This window comes from Labeo rohita, chromosome 7 (assembly GCF_022985175.1).
Source record: "Labeo rohita strain BAU-BD-2019 chromosome 7, IGBB_LRoh.1.0, whole genome shotgun sequence".
Classification (NCBI taxonomy): Eukaryota; Metazoa; Chordata; class Actinopteri; order Cypriniformes; family Cyprinidae; genus Labeo; species Labeo rohita.
The window spans coordinates 28,555,276-28,569,529 of NC_066875.1; the positions used below are offsets into that span (position 1 = coordinate 28,555,276).

At 37.8% G+C, this 14,254-nt stretch overlaps 1 protein-coding gene across 3 annotated transcripts in view; it reads right to left on the reverse strand.

Annotated features, from left to right (window-relative positions):
• plekhg4 (pleckstrin homology domain containing, family G (with RhoGef domain) member 4) overlaps positions 1-14,254 on the reverse strand; it is a 67,577-nt gene that overhangs the window by 31,135 nt on the left and 22,188 nt on the right. For all 3 annotated transcript variants that reach the window (XM_051116138.1, XM_051116136.1, XM_051116135.1), the window contains exons 4-10: positions 10,759-10,935; positions 10,554-10,677; positions 9,439-9,532; positions 6,570-6,656; positions 5,806-5,922; positions 5,510-5,608; positions 780-928 (exon numbers count right to left, since the gene is read on the reverse strand). In XM_051116138.1, coding sequence (XP_050972095.1) covers positions 780-928; positions 5,510-5,608; positions 5,806-5,922; positions 6,570-6,656; positions 9,439-9,532; positions 10,554-10,677; positions 10,759-10,935 — 847 coding nt within the window. The remainder of the gene's footprint in view (positions 1-779; positions 929-5,509; positions 5,609-5,805; positions 5,923-6,569; positions 6,657-9,438; positions 9,533-10,553; positions 10,678-10,758; positions 10,936-14,254) is intronic.

Consider the following 14,254-nt stretch of genomic DNA (forward strand, 5'->3'; position numbering starts at 1 on the left):
TTCACCTAATTTGAAAGGCACAAAAGGAAAGGAGATGACAAGGCTGACAATAAATCAGGTTACAGAACCAGAGAGGCTGGTTGAGATGCTTGCCCCTTGCATGTTTATTAAGTAGACTGTGGGAAACCTACATCCAAACCCTCAGCCTCAATGAGCAACCCACCGGGTCTTTATCAGCAGAGACCCTCACAAACACCAGGCTTGAGTGTTTGTGTCTGAGCAGGAGGCTTTGAAAGTGCACTTGAGCAAGCCAGCATAGACATGCCTGTGTGTTATAAGCAAAATCAAACAGGAAGCAGCACCACAGCTCTGCTGTATCCAAACCATACTATGTTATCAGAGACAGACACATGCGCATACTGGTGTCTGTTTAGCTCTGAGATTATGTGTGCATGCTTCAGGATGAAATGATTGTGTGCAGATAAAGACTTTTCTCTTGGCTCAGCTGTGGGAAATAACATTCACACTCCCTCAATCTCACGCTGAACCCAGCCCTGATCATCAGAGGACTGAAAATGCTCTCCCACGCTCTCAACACTTTTTTTTCCTCTCTCATTATCCCTCTCTTTGTTTGTCATTCTCATGTCTTTCATAATAGTATGATTTAGTTCCAAAACCTGAACTGCCTCGCTGCCTGCTGCCTATTTAGGCAGCATCCTTACTGGAATTGGCCTTCCTACAAAAAACATGACCAAAACAAGGTATCTTAGGAGATGGCATAATTAGGTTACCTAACTTTTGTGACGTGTCTAGGTGTTTTCTGTATGATCTTGTCTCACCTGTAGTCCTCTGTCAGACTGACGCTGGTCTCTTCTTTTCGCAAACGGGACAGGGCGGCTCCTCCCTCTAACTGTAGGCGCACCAACCTGCTGTCCTCCAGAACAGTCCTCATCAACTCTCTGTACTTACACAATAAGATCTGTGCCTCCTGCAAACATACAAACACACACATTCATTACTGTAAAACACAGACACTCCTCTACAGGAACACACATTCCCATACACCTCATTATTACATATACACATCTACTTTTCTCACCGAGTAATATCTGTCCCTTCTCCAGCACAAACACACACCCCATCATTATGCTCCTGTCTCACAAACTCCCTCGACACAGAGAGTAATATCTGCGGCTTTAACAGCAGCACACATTACCTGTACAAACTCTCACGCACATAGGCATTATTATTCATTAAATGATATCTACACCTCCTTCATCTAATACCAGCTCATGTTTGTACTCATTAAATGATCAAATGAGCTTAAGATACCATACAATGTGTAATGTGCATAACTGCCACACCTTCGGGTGTTGCTGGATTTTATTCTGTAAAATATAACACTTGTTTTGCACTTTATATGTTGACCCCCTTTGGTGTAGATACAGCATAATGATAGAGCAAAAGTTACCAAATTCACAGCAGAGATGCACAGCAACTATGTTTAATTCATAATATAAGTTGGCTGGTTATCTGATTTCAACACCACAGATCCCATGAGGGTCCAACCCACTCTAAATAAAACAAAACAGCTGTGTGAGTATACAGCACCACTCAAAAGTTAGAGGTTGGTATTATTGTGAAATATTAAAATTTTAAACAACTGTTTTCGATTTTGAAATATTTTTTAAAATGTAATTTATTTTAGTAGAAAACATACCTTTTCAGGATTTCTTAAATGAATACAAAGTTCAAAAGAACAGTATTTTTTAAAATGAGGCTACACTACACTAGAGTGTTTTCGTTTTAAAACGGTTACCCTCGAAAACGGAGACTTCGAAAACACTGCATATGCTGTTTTAGTTTGAAAAGTCAGGAGATGTGTTTCAGTGTAAACGGACCAAAACAGAGACTTTTGAAAACGACGGTGTGGCTGCCCACATTCGCTCTGCGTATCCTTGATGACGGTGTAAACAATAACATCATGCTCATTTTGAATGGTACGTGACTTGTGTTTTCGGTTGTGTAGTGTGGACAGAGATCTTTTCTGAAACGTAGTGAAAATGCCAGAGTAGATGAGGATCACTTTCATTTTAAAACGCACCAGTGTAAATGGCCTGAGAAAACTTTTGTAACAAGTTAAACTCTCACTTTTGATCAATTAAATGCATCCGTGCTGAATAATTTCTTAAATGATTAGTTCACTCCAGAATTTAAATTTCCTGATAATTTACTCCCCCTATGTCATCCAAGATGTTCATGTCTTTCTTTCTTCAGTCGAAAAAAGATTATGATTTTTGAGGAAAGTATTCCAGGATTTTTCTTCATATAGTAGACTTCAATGGAAAATACCGGGTTGAAGGTCCAAATTGCAGTTTCAGTGCAGCCTCAAAGGGCTCTGCACGATCCCAGCCAATGAATAAGGGTCTTATCTAGTGAAACAATTGGTCATTTTCTGAAAAATAAAAATGTATATACTTTTTAACCACAAATGCTCGTCTTGCACTAGCTCGACCTCACGCGCTGGAAAGGTCATGCGTGGTTACTGGTTAGCTATTGGTCTGTGTACTCAAAAAAGTAGGGTAGGGATGAAAAACTCCATCTTATTTTCTCCTCCAATTTCAAAATCATCCGACATCGTTGTTTTAGCTTTTTTTTTTTGTAAAGGGCGTTTTTTTACTTTCTTTGCACGTATACTTTGTAAACATCGGGTCAGTAATTCTGCCTATGTCATGCGTGACCTTTCCATTGTGACTGCATAATGCGTGAAGTCATGGATGCAGAGCTAGTGCAAGATGAGCATTTGTGGTTAAAAAGTATATACATTTTTTTTTAGAAAATTACTGATCAATTTGCTAGAAAAGACCCTTATTTCTCGGCTGGGATCGTGTAGTGCCCTTTGAAGTAGAGCTGCACGATAAATTGCGATAATATCGCAACTGATATTAGGAAAAGCTGCGATATTCATATTCGATATGCATCTTGTCAGTGAAACATGGTTCTGTGATCAGTAATAAAGCGTCATCCGAAAGCCAGAGGGCGCTCTCGTGCAGAAACTCCAAATAAACCCCACAGAAGAAATCCAGGAAATCACGATCGCTGCAGCTGAATAAATACACTGTAAAAAAAAAAAATTTTTGAGTCAACTTAAAATAATTTGTTACCTGGCTGCCTTAAAATTTTAAGTTCAGTCAACTCAAAAAAAGTTCAGTCAACTTGAAATGTTAAGTTTTACTAAGTAACAACTTAGATATTTGAATTGATTCAACTTACAATTTTAAGGCAGCCGGGTAACAAACACAGCTTTTAAGTTTAACAAACCAATTTTTTTGTTTAGTCAACTCAAATATCTTAAAATTTGGCAGCAGGGTAACAAATTATTTTAAGTTGACTCAACAAATAGTTTTTTTGTTTTTTACATTGCAGATTTAACTGCTTTCATTGATTCAACGTGACTAATAAACACACGACTATGACAATATATGGTTTATCTACAATATATGGTTTGAGTTCTGATTTTCATTATAATAAAGTATATAATAATGCAGTGCTAATCAACATAGCTTTTATCACTGCTTAGAATGCTATGAAAAATGTTGCATACCTTATGTGATAATATCAATGTATAATATCAATGATATTGTCTGTGTGATTTTGCGTAGCTTGTAAGTGAATTACAGCTCTGTGTAGTAAATGCTGCACCATCTGAAAGCACGCACGTGATGGAGATTTATTACTGAGCACAGAACCGGCTTTACTGACAAGATGTGCATGGATATTGCATGCGATTTATTGTGTAGCCCTACTTAAAAGCTGCACTGAAACTGCAATTTGGACCCTCAACCAGTTGATCCCCACTGAAGTCCACTATATGGAGAAAAATCAGGGAATGTTTTCCTCAAAATCCTGAATTTCTTTTTAACTAAAGAAAGAAAGAAAGACATAAACATCTTGGATGAAATAGTAAAATTATCAAGAAATGTTCATTCTGAAGTGAACTAATCCTTAAAAACAAAAAAAAGAGACTTACTTTGAACGTCAGCATACATGATTTTAAACATGCTCATCAAGTATTAAGTCTATTTTTTTCATCTTTTCATTGCCTGACAAATGCATTGAAACCACTTCTAAAAGTGGTTCTCGCTAGTACACAAGGGTCATAAATTAACAAAAGCCATCGTAGAGACACAAAAAAAGAGTCTCTAAGTAGTAGTATTTGGTTAATACTTTTTTGGGGTGTATAAGTCTATTTGTGTGTGTACCACCCAGAAAAGCATCCATAATACCTACCCAATGATCCAGATGGTGGTCTGACCACACTATGAGTCTATAGATGGAGACTATAAGGCACTAACAAGAAACGGTTATATTATACCAAATAACCTCAAAAACCCCAGCTAAAACTGTTTTAGAGTGAATCTGAAAAGTATTTAAAGTGATAAAAATCTCCTAATTACTGTCATACGTCTACACCCTAATTAGCATGTGTGTGTGAAGTGGGATGAAACTAGAGCAATTACACAAATTCCAAATGTCAGTGGATGTTTCTGTGTTTTATAGCCTATTTGCTTTGTTTTGTTTACAGAACTGCTTTATAACTCTTCTTAGACACTGTATATTAAACTATTAAAAGGATGAAAAACTGAACATATGTGAGGTTTATCTTAAAATAAAGGGAGAAAATAACTCCAAATTGTAGTGAAACGACACACAAAAAAAGGCACACGTTCAGAGACAGAAGACAAAGAAGAAATGGCAGAGACGAGAGGACAGGCCGAGACTTGTTTAGGTTTTCTATTAATTTAAAATCTAAGCATCACTTCATCCACAAGAGGGGCTGTTTAAGCATTCAGCACAAAGTCAAGCAGAAATCCATACCCTTAACCACCGGACCCTTCCTGCCTTTCCATTCTACTCTTCAAATAAACCCTTGGTAAGTGATTTTAAAGATGGCTGCAGATAAACACCCCTCTGGGAGATCATTATTTCTCCTAAGGCCCTGTTATTCCCCAGAAGCCTGTGGATAAAAAGGTCCTTCATGACCTCCACTGACAGCCAGAGGTCAACTGAGTCAAAGCCTTGACACACTAACCCCAACCACACACAAACTGAAGTCTATTTTTTAAAACTAGACATCTCTTCTAAATAGAACAGTCTTTAAATCACCGTAACTTGACACCAGTTCTACTTCATGGAAATAGAATTAGAAATCTCTCAGACTCAGAAGATTTTAGTGCCACGGTGATGCAAGTAGAGTTCACTGTCAAACTGACTGATGCAGGTAGTCATACAAAGTTCTCTGGCTGCATTTTAGGTAAACATAACTAAAACCAAGAGTTTGGGGGCCTAAGTGGATCACAGACAAAGTACCACAATATACATTCCTTAAACAATACAGCATAGCAACACTATGAGTTTAGTTTCCAGGGAATGCAAGAACTGACAAAAATGTATACAGCATAAACATATACAGCTCACTCATTATGGACAGGGCTAGGACAAAGCATTTTCTGTGAGACTGCTCAGCTGGACTGCTTTTAGAAAAGCATTTTATTGACTGTTGCAGTACCTCTGCTGTAGGTGGCAGCACTGTGGACTCCAGTTTGCTGATAGCATTCTGAAGCAGGTTCACAGCATCCTCACAATGGCTGGTCAGCTGCTCCAACCTCTGAAATAGAATAGAAAGAAATATATGAACAAGTAATTCCAGATTAATAAACAAACAACATCTAATACATGCATAGATGTGACTGCACATCAAATTAACATGTTTAACATCTTCTAAATAAACAGATTCAAGGTAAAAGACATGTAGTGTATTCCAATCTTCAGTCATACAAACGATAAAGATGATGATTTTCTCACCATTCTGAAACAGATCCAGCTGCTGTGGGAATAAGGGAAAGTGCCTTCAAACTCAGTTGGGAGTTGAGCGATGTCCACATGCTTACAGAGAGACTTGAGCGATGTCAACAACTCCACCTGACAGATGCAAAAACAAAAACAAACATAACAGTCATCCAGTTTAGCTTCTGATTTAAAGGGGACAAATATGTATTGCAGTGCTATCATACACACTTCAGAAGCCACAATGGCTGCTCTAATAGCTTAGATAGATGTCTGGGCTACACTATCTGTCCAGCTGTTGTGACATTCTCAAATGAAGCACTTTCCTACGTAGCTACAAGAGTCTATCTCTGGCAGTCTGATTTGTGTCAGACACAAGCGGCGTCTTAGTACAGACACTTGTGTTTTAAAATAGCCATCTATTTCTCAGAGAGTACAGCGTAACTAGCTGAAATCCAGATTTTGGGTGCTTTTGGATGTGGTTTATTTCTACATGCTCTGGAACCATTCCAGCTACATTTTATTAAACGTTTATCTTTTTTCTCTTAGCACTAACTACAAACCTCCAGTAAGCTGACATTGTTCTCCACGACCTAAAGGTCAAAACTAACCTCCATTTCCTCTCCTATAGAGTAAACTATGGATTTGTGTTTGTATTTTCCATCCTACCAGCCTTCACCACATGTGGGACATAACACAGATGTTTTCTTCAGCTGTTATTGTTTGAGTGTTACTGTCATGTCATGGCAAGTTACAGATGATGGGTAATAACTGAGCGTTACCTGCGTAGTAGTGGTTTTCTCCACACGTGGAGTCAGATCTCTGTCGGCCAGCAGCAATACTGTATGGATGCATCCCGGCATGGCTTCCTGCAGATTGAATAGACTATATATCACAGACAGCACCAAATACATACACATTTCACTGACTAAACCAGGGTTCTCAGACCTATTGACCAAAACATTATTTTGGAATCATTTGCGATTAGTGAATAAGACTTTATAAACATAATTTTATAAATATTGCTATTGATGCAGATATTAAAAATACAGCTTGTATTTGTGCTATTTGACTATTCCTTTAATTCACAATGAAACACAAGTAGAGACTATCTTCTGTATATCTGAAAGTAGCAGATTATTGAAAAAGAAAAAATGTAGGATGGGGACTTGATTCTATCCATCAGTTGTTGACTGGCAGATCTGAATGTGAGCTTGCAGTCGATTGTTGTAAACCAAAAATGAAATGTTTGGAAATGTCAGCGTACATCACCAGAGAAAAGTTGTTTCACCGGAAGATTGAGTTGTGACATTTTGATTAATACAAAAAAAAAAAAAACCTTTAGAAAATTAACAGACATTAAACTATGCATTTACATAACTTAAAAGTTTCCAAAAGTTACATAACGCCGCAGAAAATTTTCTGTCATGTACCTCAACAACCACATTAAAAGCATTCTGTCAATGTGAATAAATGAGCTGTATGGCCCATAACAAAAGAGCAGAAAAACAACACTCTGTAAAAACAGACCAGAGAAGTCTATCACACCATTTGAGAGCTGTTTTTGTCTGTTTCCTTGCATGTCATCATGCATACTGATCATGCACGCATTATCATGCCATCATAGCCACATCTGAACAGAAGGAAGAAAAGCTTTGCTGGAATGAAACAATAGCATATTTACTAAGGAATGTTCCAGAAACATCAACAAACTTCAGGGCTGAAACATTTACTGCTGATATTTACAGCCTACTTACAGAGAGCCTACTTCTTTTTCACTTTGATTTTGAGTGTATTAAAATAATGAATATATGTTGAGGCTAGATCAGGTTTCCAGCTTTCCCCTGTCAAGTGAGGGCTGAAGAAAGGGAATGATAAATGTAGGGACTGTTCCAAGTAAACAAAAGCCTGGCAGAGAATAGAATATTTGGGGATTATACCTTTTTATTAGAGTAATAAACTAAAGTCAAACATGTGTCACAATCCTTATACACACTACTGTTTAAAAACATACTGTATTTTCGATCAAATAAATGCCTTGGTGAGCGTAAGAGACTTATTTCGAAAACATTAAAAAAAACCTTACCCACTCTAAAATTTTGAATGGTTGATGATGGGATGACAAATCAAAAGTTTTCTTCTAACCAAACCATTACTGTGTTGTTGCCAGTTTGTAAAGCAAAAGAAAATCAATTCCTTGGTTGGCCATGGTTCAAACTTATCTATTTGAATACAGAGACCTTAGGGAAAAGTGCGATTGTCAGCTGAAAAGGACATTTATAATAAGAAGATAGTATCAGTGGGGTGAGGAGAGCCCTTGGCTGTTCCCTGAGGATCGGTCACTGAGCTACTGCATTCATTCAGACAGATCTCATCTGTCAGTTTTAGCACTGACCCTGAATACAAGGAAGATTGCTCCAACACATGACGTTCACATAGTTCAGCAGTATATCATCAAGAATCTCCTAAACATTTAGCAAAGCCACCATTTCCACAAGACTGCACTTGTATGCTGTCCATCATGGATTACAGATACAGATAGAAGATCAAAGAACAGAAAAAAAAAAATGCACAAAGGAAAGGTCACACGGGGAATATCTGCAGCTGTGCTACAGCTCAAATGAGCAGAGACAATGAAAACCTCTTACAGAGGCCCGGTGCTATTTAAAACACATTGTCATTAAAACCATTCTCAATTTCACTTTTATATTGCTCATGTTTAGCACTCTCTATTTCACTCAGGAAGTCTAAATGGTGAAGTCAGTATTGGCACATCCTCAGTTTTTTAGAGTGGGGCAGATTGCTGGCAGGAGAAGAAAGCAGCATTAAGATCCATGGCACAAACTCCAAAGTCACTTTCATTAAAGGTGCTCAGGAATCATGTTCCTGTAGTATCTCTGAGGGATTATTTATTGGTTCCCTCACATCCTTCATGTAACTGACTTTTGAGGTGATTTAATCAGTATATTCTACAGCGTAAGGCCACTCATTTGAGATAAGCCACCCATTGTTTACAAACACTGAGAGTAAATGTATATAATAAAATCTGACCAGATATGATGTTTGTGATTTCTACTGCCACCCTAGCCAGGCTACTCTTGTAAAAAAAAATTACCTTTATTTAAGCACTGAGATGAAATCTAAGTACCTAACTCCTGACAAGCAAGAACGTGGGCTCTTCATGTCATAAGCTGATGTATTCTGTAAAATAACCAATCCCAGATGAGGAAAGGAAAACCAAACCCATCTCCCTGTCTCTCTTACCCTTGTGTGTATGTCCTATTGTGCAACTGTTTCTGAATGCAACTATTTATTTCCACAGCTAGTAAATCACAGTTAGTATTTATGACGTGCTGCTTTTATTTTCCTTGTTTAGCCAAAAATGACTGATTTTGCTGATGGAAACTCTTTAGTTTAGTAAGCTGTCTTCTGAATTCCACAGTAGCAGATGTCTGGTTAAAGTCAAATATCAGGATTCATGGCAAGATTGCATTCCATTTAGTTTTGAAGCATGTATGAGAAAGGAAACGCCTTAGGCATGTGGACGGCATGTGACAGTTCTCTGTGTGTAGGATTCTCTGGAGGTTATGAACGAATGGTAGACTGTGTATGTGTGCGTCACCACAAATTATACTGTCAGGGTGTTCTTACCTGGAGGATGTTGAAGGCTTTAAATAGGGCGGGGACAGGAGAACACCTGCGGGCATCCACCAAGACAGTCAGTCCCAAAGCACTAACTTCCTTCCTGTGTATCAAAACAAAGTCACATTTTTGATGAAGGATGGGTTTAAAAAAAAAAAAAAAAAAAAAAAAAAAATCACATAAAATTGTTCGTCTAAATTCAAAAGCAGCAGAGGTTGATAAAAGTAGACTTTAAAGTCTGTTGTCTACTAAATGTATTTAACAATTTGGGATCAGTAAGATTTTCTTGGCTTTTTTAAAGAAATGAATACTTTTATTCAGCAAGTGCTGGTAAAACATTTATAATGTTACAAAATTTCTGTTTCAAATAAATGCTGTTCTATTCTATTTACATTATATTCTAAGACTCTTGAAAAAATAAAAATGTATCATGGGTTCCACAATAATATTAACCGTTTTCAACATTGGCAATAATAATAAATGTTTCCTGAGCACTAAATCAGCATATTAGAATGATTTCTAAAGGATCATGTGACACAGAGGATAATTCAGCTTTGCCAACATAGGAATAAACTACATTTTAAATACATATTCATTTAGAAAAGCAATTTGAAATTGTACTAATATTTCACAGTGTCACTGTTTTTACTGTTTGTTTGTTTTTTAAAAAAATAAACAGCCTTGGTGAGCATCACTATGGAAGCCCGTTTCTGCCACTGAAAAAAAAAATGAAAACGGTGACTTTTTATCTCACAATCAGACTTTTTTTCTTAGAATTGCGTAATACAAACTCTTTTTTTTCATAATTGTGAGATAAAAAGTTGCAACTGCCAGTTATAAAGTCAGAATTGAGACTTTATACCTTGCGTGAGAAAAAAGTCAGAATTGTGAGATAAAAAGACGCAATTGCGAGAAAAAAGTAAAAATTGTGCAATAAAAAGTCGCAGTTGAGAGTTATAAAGTCAGAATTGCATGATATAAACTCGCAATTGTGAGTAAAAAGTAAAAATTGTAAAAATTCAGAGGCAGAAACAGGCTTCCACACATAACAGACTTCTTTCAATAACAAAAAAAACTAACCACAAGCTTTTTAACTTTTGATCTGCAGTAAAAGGGTAGTTTACCTGAGTGTACTGAAGAAGTAGACCATGATCCGCACCAGCTCTCCACTATTGCAGTTTGGATTCAACCAGATGGTGTTTCGCGTTGTTACTGTCACAAGGGCATGGCCTGATTTATCTCTCGTTCCTAAAATGTATTTTAAAAGATGAGCTTTTGGACCAAATTGATGGAAGGACCACATTAATAGCATTAGAAGCAGACATTCACCAGGCAGGCAGAGCACTCCTGAGCTCAGGACATCAGGATTGATGTCATGAGCCTCACTCTGGACAGGCTGGGCCTTCTGAGAGATGGGCGGCAGTATTGGAGGAACTGCTGAGAGGTCTTCGCTTTGGGTTTTAGCAGACAGGTGGGAAACAATGCTGTCTAGTTCCTGACTGGATGCTGAAATATAAAAATAAAAATAAAAATAGTAATTTCAACACAAGCAACACTGGTGTGCATACACAGACACCTACAATGTAAACAAAGAAACCCATCTGTTTTATCAGTGTAGACAATAATACATCGCTCAGTCTTTAGCCTATAGATAGACTGATTTGATCAATGTGAGTTAGTCTTAGTGTTAGTTAGACTCTTACTTCTTGAAGATATACAGCACAGCTTACAGATGGCTGACTGATAACTTTGTTTGGCTCCAACTTGAAAAAAAAAATCTAAATCTCTGGGTCAAGAAAAACAAACTAAAAACACTGAGGACTTTTCACATGACAGATCTCTTTATAAAGCCAGTAGACCCACATTCTCTGAATCCCCTATTAACAAACAGCAACACAGAGACGGTTAAACGACGCACAAGCATTTGCCCAATCTGTACCATCATGCAGCTCGGCCCTCAGATCACACAAACACAATCTGCTAGCTAATTTTAAGCATTCCAGGTATCATCCTGTGCATCGACCCATAGGACGGCTTGGATCTCTGGCCCATATACAGTACCTGACAGCACGATAGGGCTCAGAGATAACTGAAGATCAGCTTCCGACAGTCATAAAACTAAAGTTTTGCTTCGCTGCATTGCCACGCACTGCTGCTGCTGTGCAGAAAATAGATACTGAGATCAAAAACAGATGAGATAAAGTCCTGGGAATTCCAGGACTCGTAAAACAGCTTGCACAAGGACAAGGAAAACAAGTATAAATTGCTCTAAAGCACAAGCTGGCTGAGATTGCTATATTTCAGAAGGGGTTTGAGCTGGAACAGCTGAAGTGAGCTTCTGAGGAAGGAAATCTAAACATAATGGAATGTACATCTTCAGTTAGGTAAAACCTACAATAAATTTGACAAATATGACAAAAAAAACACTTGGTATCCCCACTTTCTCTTTGTATTGTCTCTGTCTCCTTGTCTACCCAACATCCTACTCTCCAGAGAATGCTCACATTGAGGAAGTCAACAATATATAAGCCCCCCGAGGAGCTGAGTGCTGCCCCAGACAGGGCAGAGCGGAGAGGGTCTTGGCTTCACACTCTCTCACCACAGTGTGAAGTTCAGTCTGGCCTTGGGCCATCAGCCTTTATTCTTCATCCATTTCTTCTCTTTCCTAACTAATTTTCTTTTCTTTCTGATGTGGCTGTGGACACTGAATAGTCAGACTGTTAGGGACAACTCTAAAATATGCTATTTATACTGAATATATTTCCATGCAGCAGACACATTAATTAGTTTTATTGTAACAGAATGCAATTACGTGCTGCCCTATGAATGTGTGTACATATGTGTCTGTTGTAAAGATCACACATCAGTAAATGCATGGTCTGGCCAAGTAGTCACAAATCAAACATTGCTCGCTTTTGGAAATTTGACTGATCTTATCCATACTATCTAGTTCTTTAGTCAGTTTGTGAATGTGTGTGTGTGTGTGTGTGTGTAAGTGTTACATCTGCCCAGCTCATCAGCTCTTTCACAGACTGAATTCTCATCAAAGTCTGTACAGCTTTTCAAGAGGTTTTATAGATCTTAGAGAAGCATTGTCCAAAGATAATTTTCCTGTCAGAGCTAAAAATACTCTAGCAAATTCCCAGCAAACTGCTGACATTGATGGAGTGGATTAAAGTAAGTAATACCTGCAATCCATGATACATGATGAAAAGAATAAATGAAAACAGTAACATTTTAAGGTTCATTAGTTAACATAAACTAAGAATAAACAGTATGTCTATGGCATTTATTAATCTTAGGCCCTGTTTATATTAGTGTGTTTTCATTTTAAAGTGGCGTTTTAAAATGAAAACGATCCTCGCCTACACTGCCACTTTCACTGCGTTTCAGAAATGATCTCCTACACTACACAAATGAAAACACATGTCACATGACCATTCATGCAGGTACAACTATAGATATGTATAGGTAGAGGCCCTATTATTTAGATGCCGGACCTATGTGCTTGAAGCGGTCGAATGGGGCATCTACCTATACATATCTATGGGTACAACAATGAGCATGATGCTATTGTATACACGGTGGTCAAGGATATGCAGAGCGAATGTGGGCAGCCACGCCATTGTTTTCAAAAGTCTCAGTTTTGGTCCGTTTACACTGAAATGCATCCCCGGAGTTTTCAAACTAAAACGGGGTCTGGAGCGTTTTCGAAAAGTCTTCATTTTCGAGGGTCAAAAACAGTGGAGTAGTGTAAACAATAGGCGTAACCACAGCAAAAGTTATGCATTTTAAAACGAAAACACACTAGTATAAACATAGCCTTTAGTTAATTTTCAGCATTTACTAATGCATTATTAAAATCACAAGTGTTTGTTAGCATTAGTTAATGCACTTTGAATTAACATGAACTAACAATGAACGACTGTATTTTAATGTTAATACATTAACTAATGTTAAAAAATGAAACCTTATTCTAAAGTGTTACTGAAAAACAGAAAAAAAAAACAGCAGACAAGCCTACTTCTTCAAGTGTATAGAGGTAACAGCCATAGAAATGCCACTGTAGCACTAAAACTCAAAAGAAGTTTAGGGTTTGTGAACCACCCACTAAGAGAGAAAGAATCAGATCTATCATGGTCAAACTACCACAACAAACACACCATCATTTCTTCTTTCTGCTGTGCCTGTCTTCAAAGCAGCGTAACCCCCCACCCGTTCTCCATTACTTAAACACACCATCTATAACCTTCGAACACACACACACTTAAACATCCCCCTCCGCTTACCCCCTGCAATTTCAGAGGTCCCACAGCAGGGATTGTGCTCAGGCCCACCCACCTCTCCTCATCTCATATATCCTTCTTCACACCTGTAGCACACCTGAGCCAGGTGAGCACATCCTGGCAACCAAATCCTCTGGATGCAAAGGAGGTGGGACACTGACAGCAACCAGTTCGGAAACTTACAATGTGGAAAACTAATTAAAAAACCTACAGTGACCTGAACATGATATGCTGGAGAAAAAAAATGATGATGTGGCCACATCTTAAGAATTCACTCCCACAACTTATTAATTTGTTAGTTTATGTTAGTCAAATCGAAGCCATGTTGTACCACTTATTTGATGTCATTTAATATACTGTGGGAAGTAATTAGTATAACGTGGCCTTGCTTTACCTAAAGGGGTAGTTAGCTTAAAATGAAATTACTGTCATTAAACTGTCATTAACTGTCATTAATAGCCTCATGTCGTTGCAAACCCATAAGATCTTTGTTCATTTTCAGAACACAAATTAAGATATTTTTGATGAAATCTGAGAGC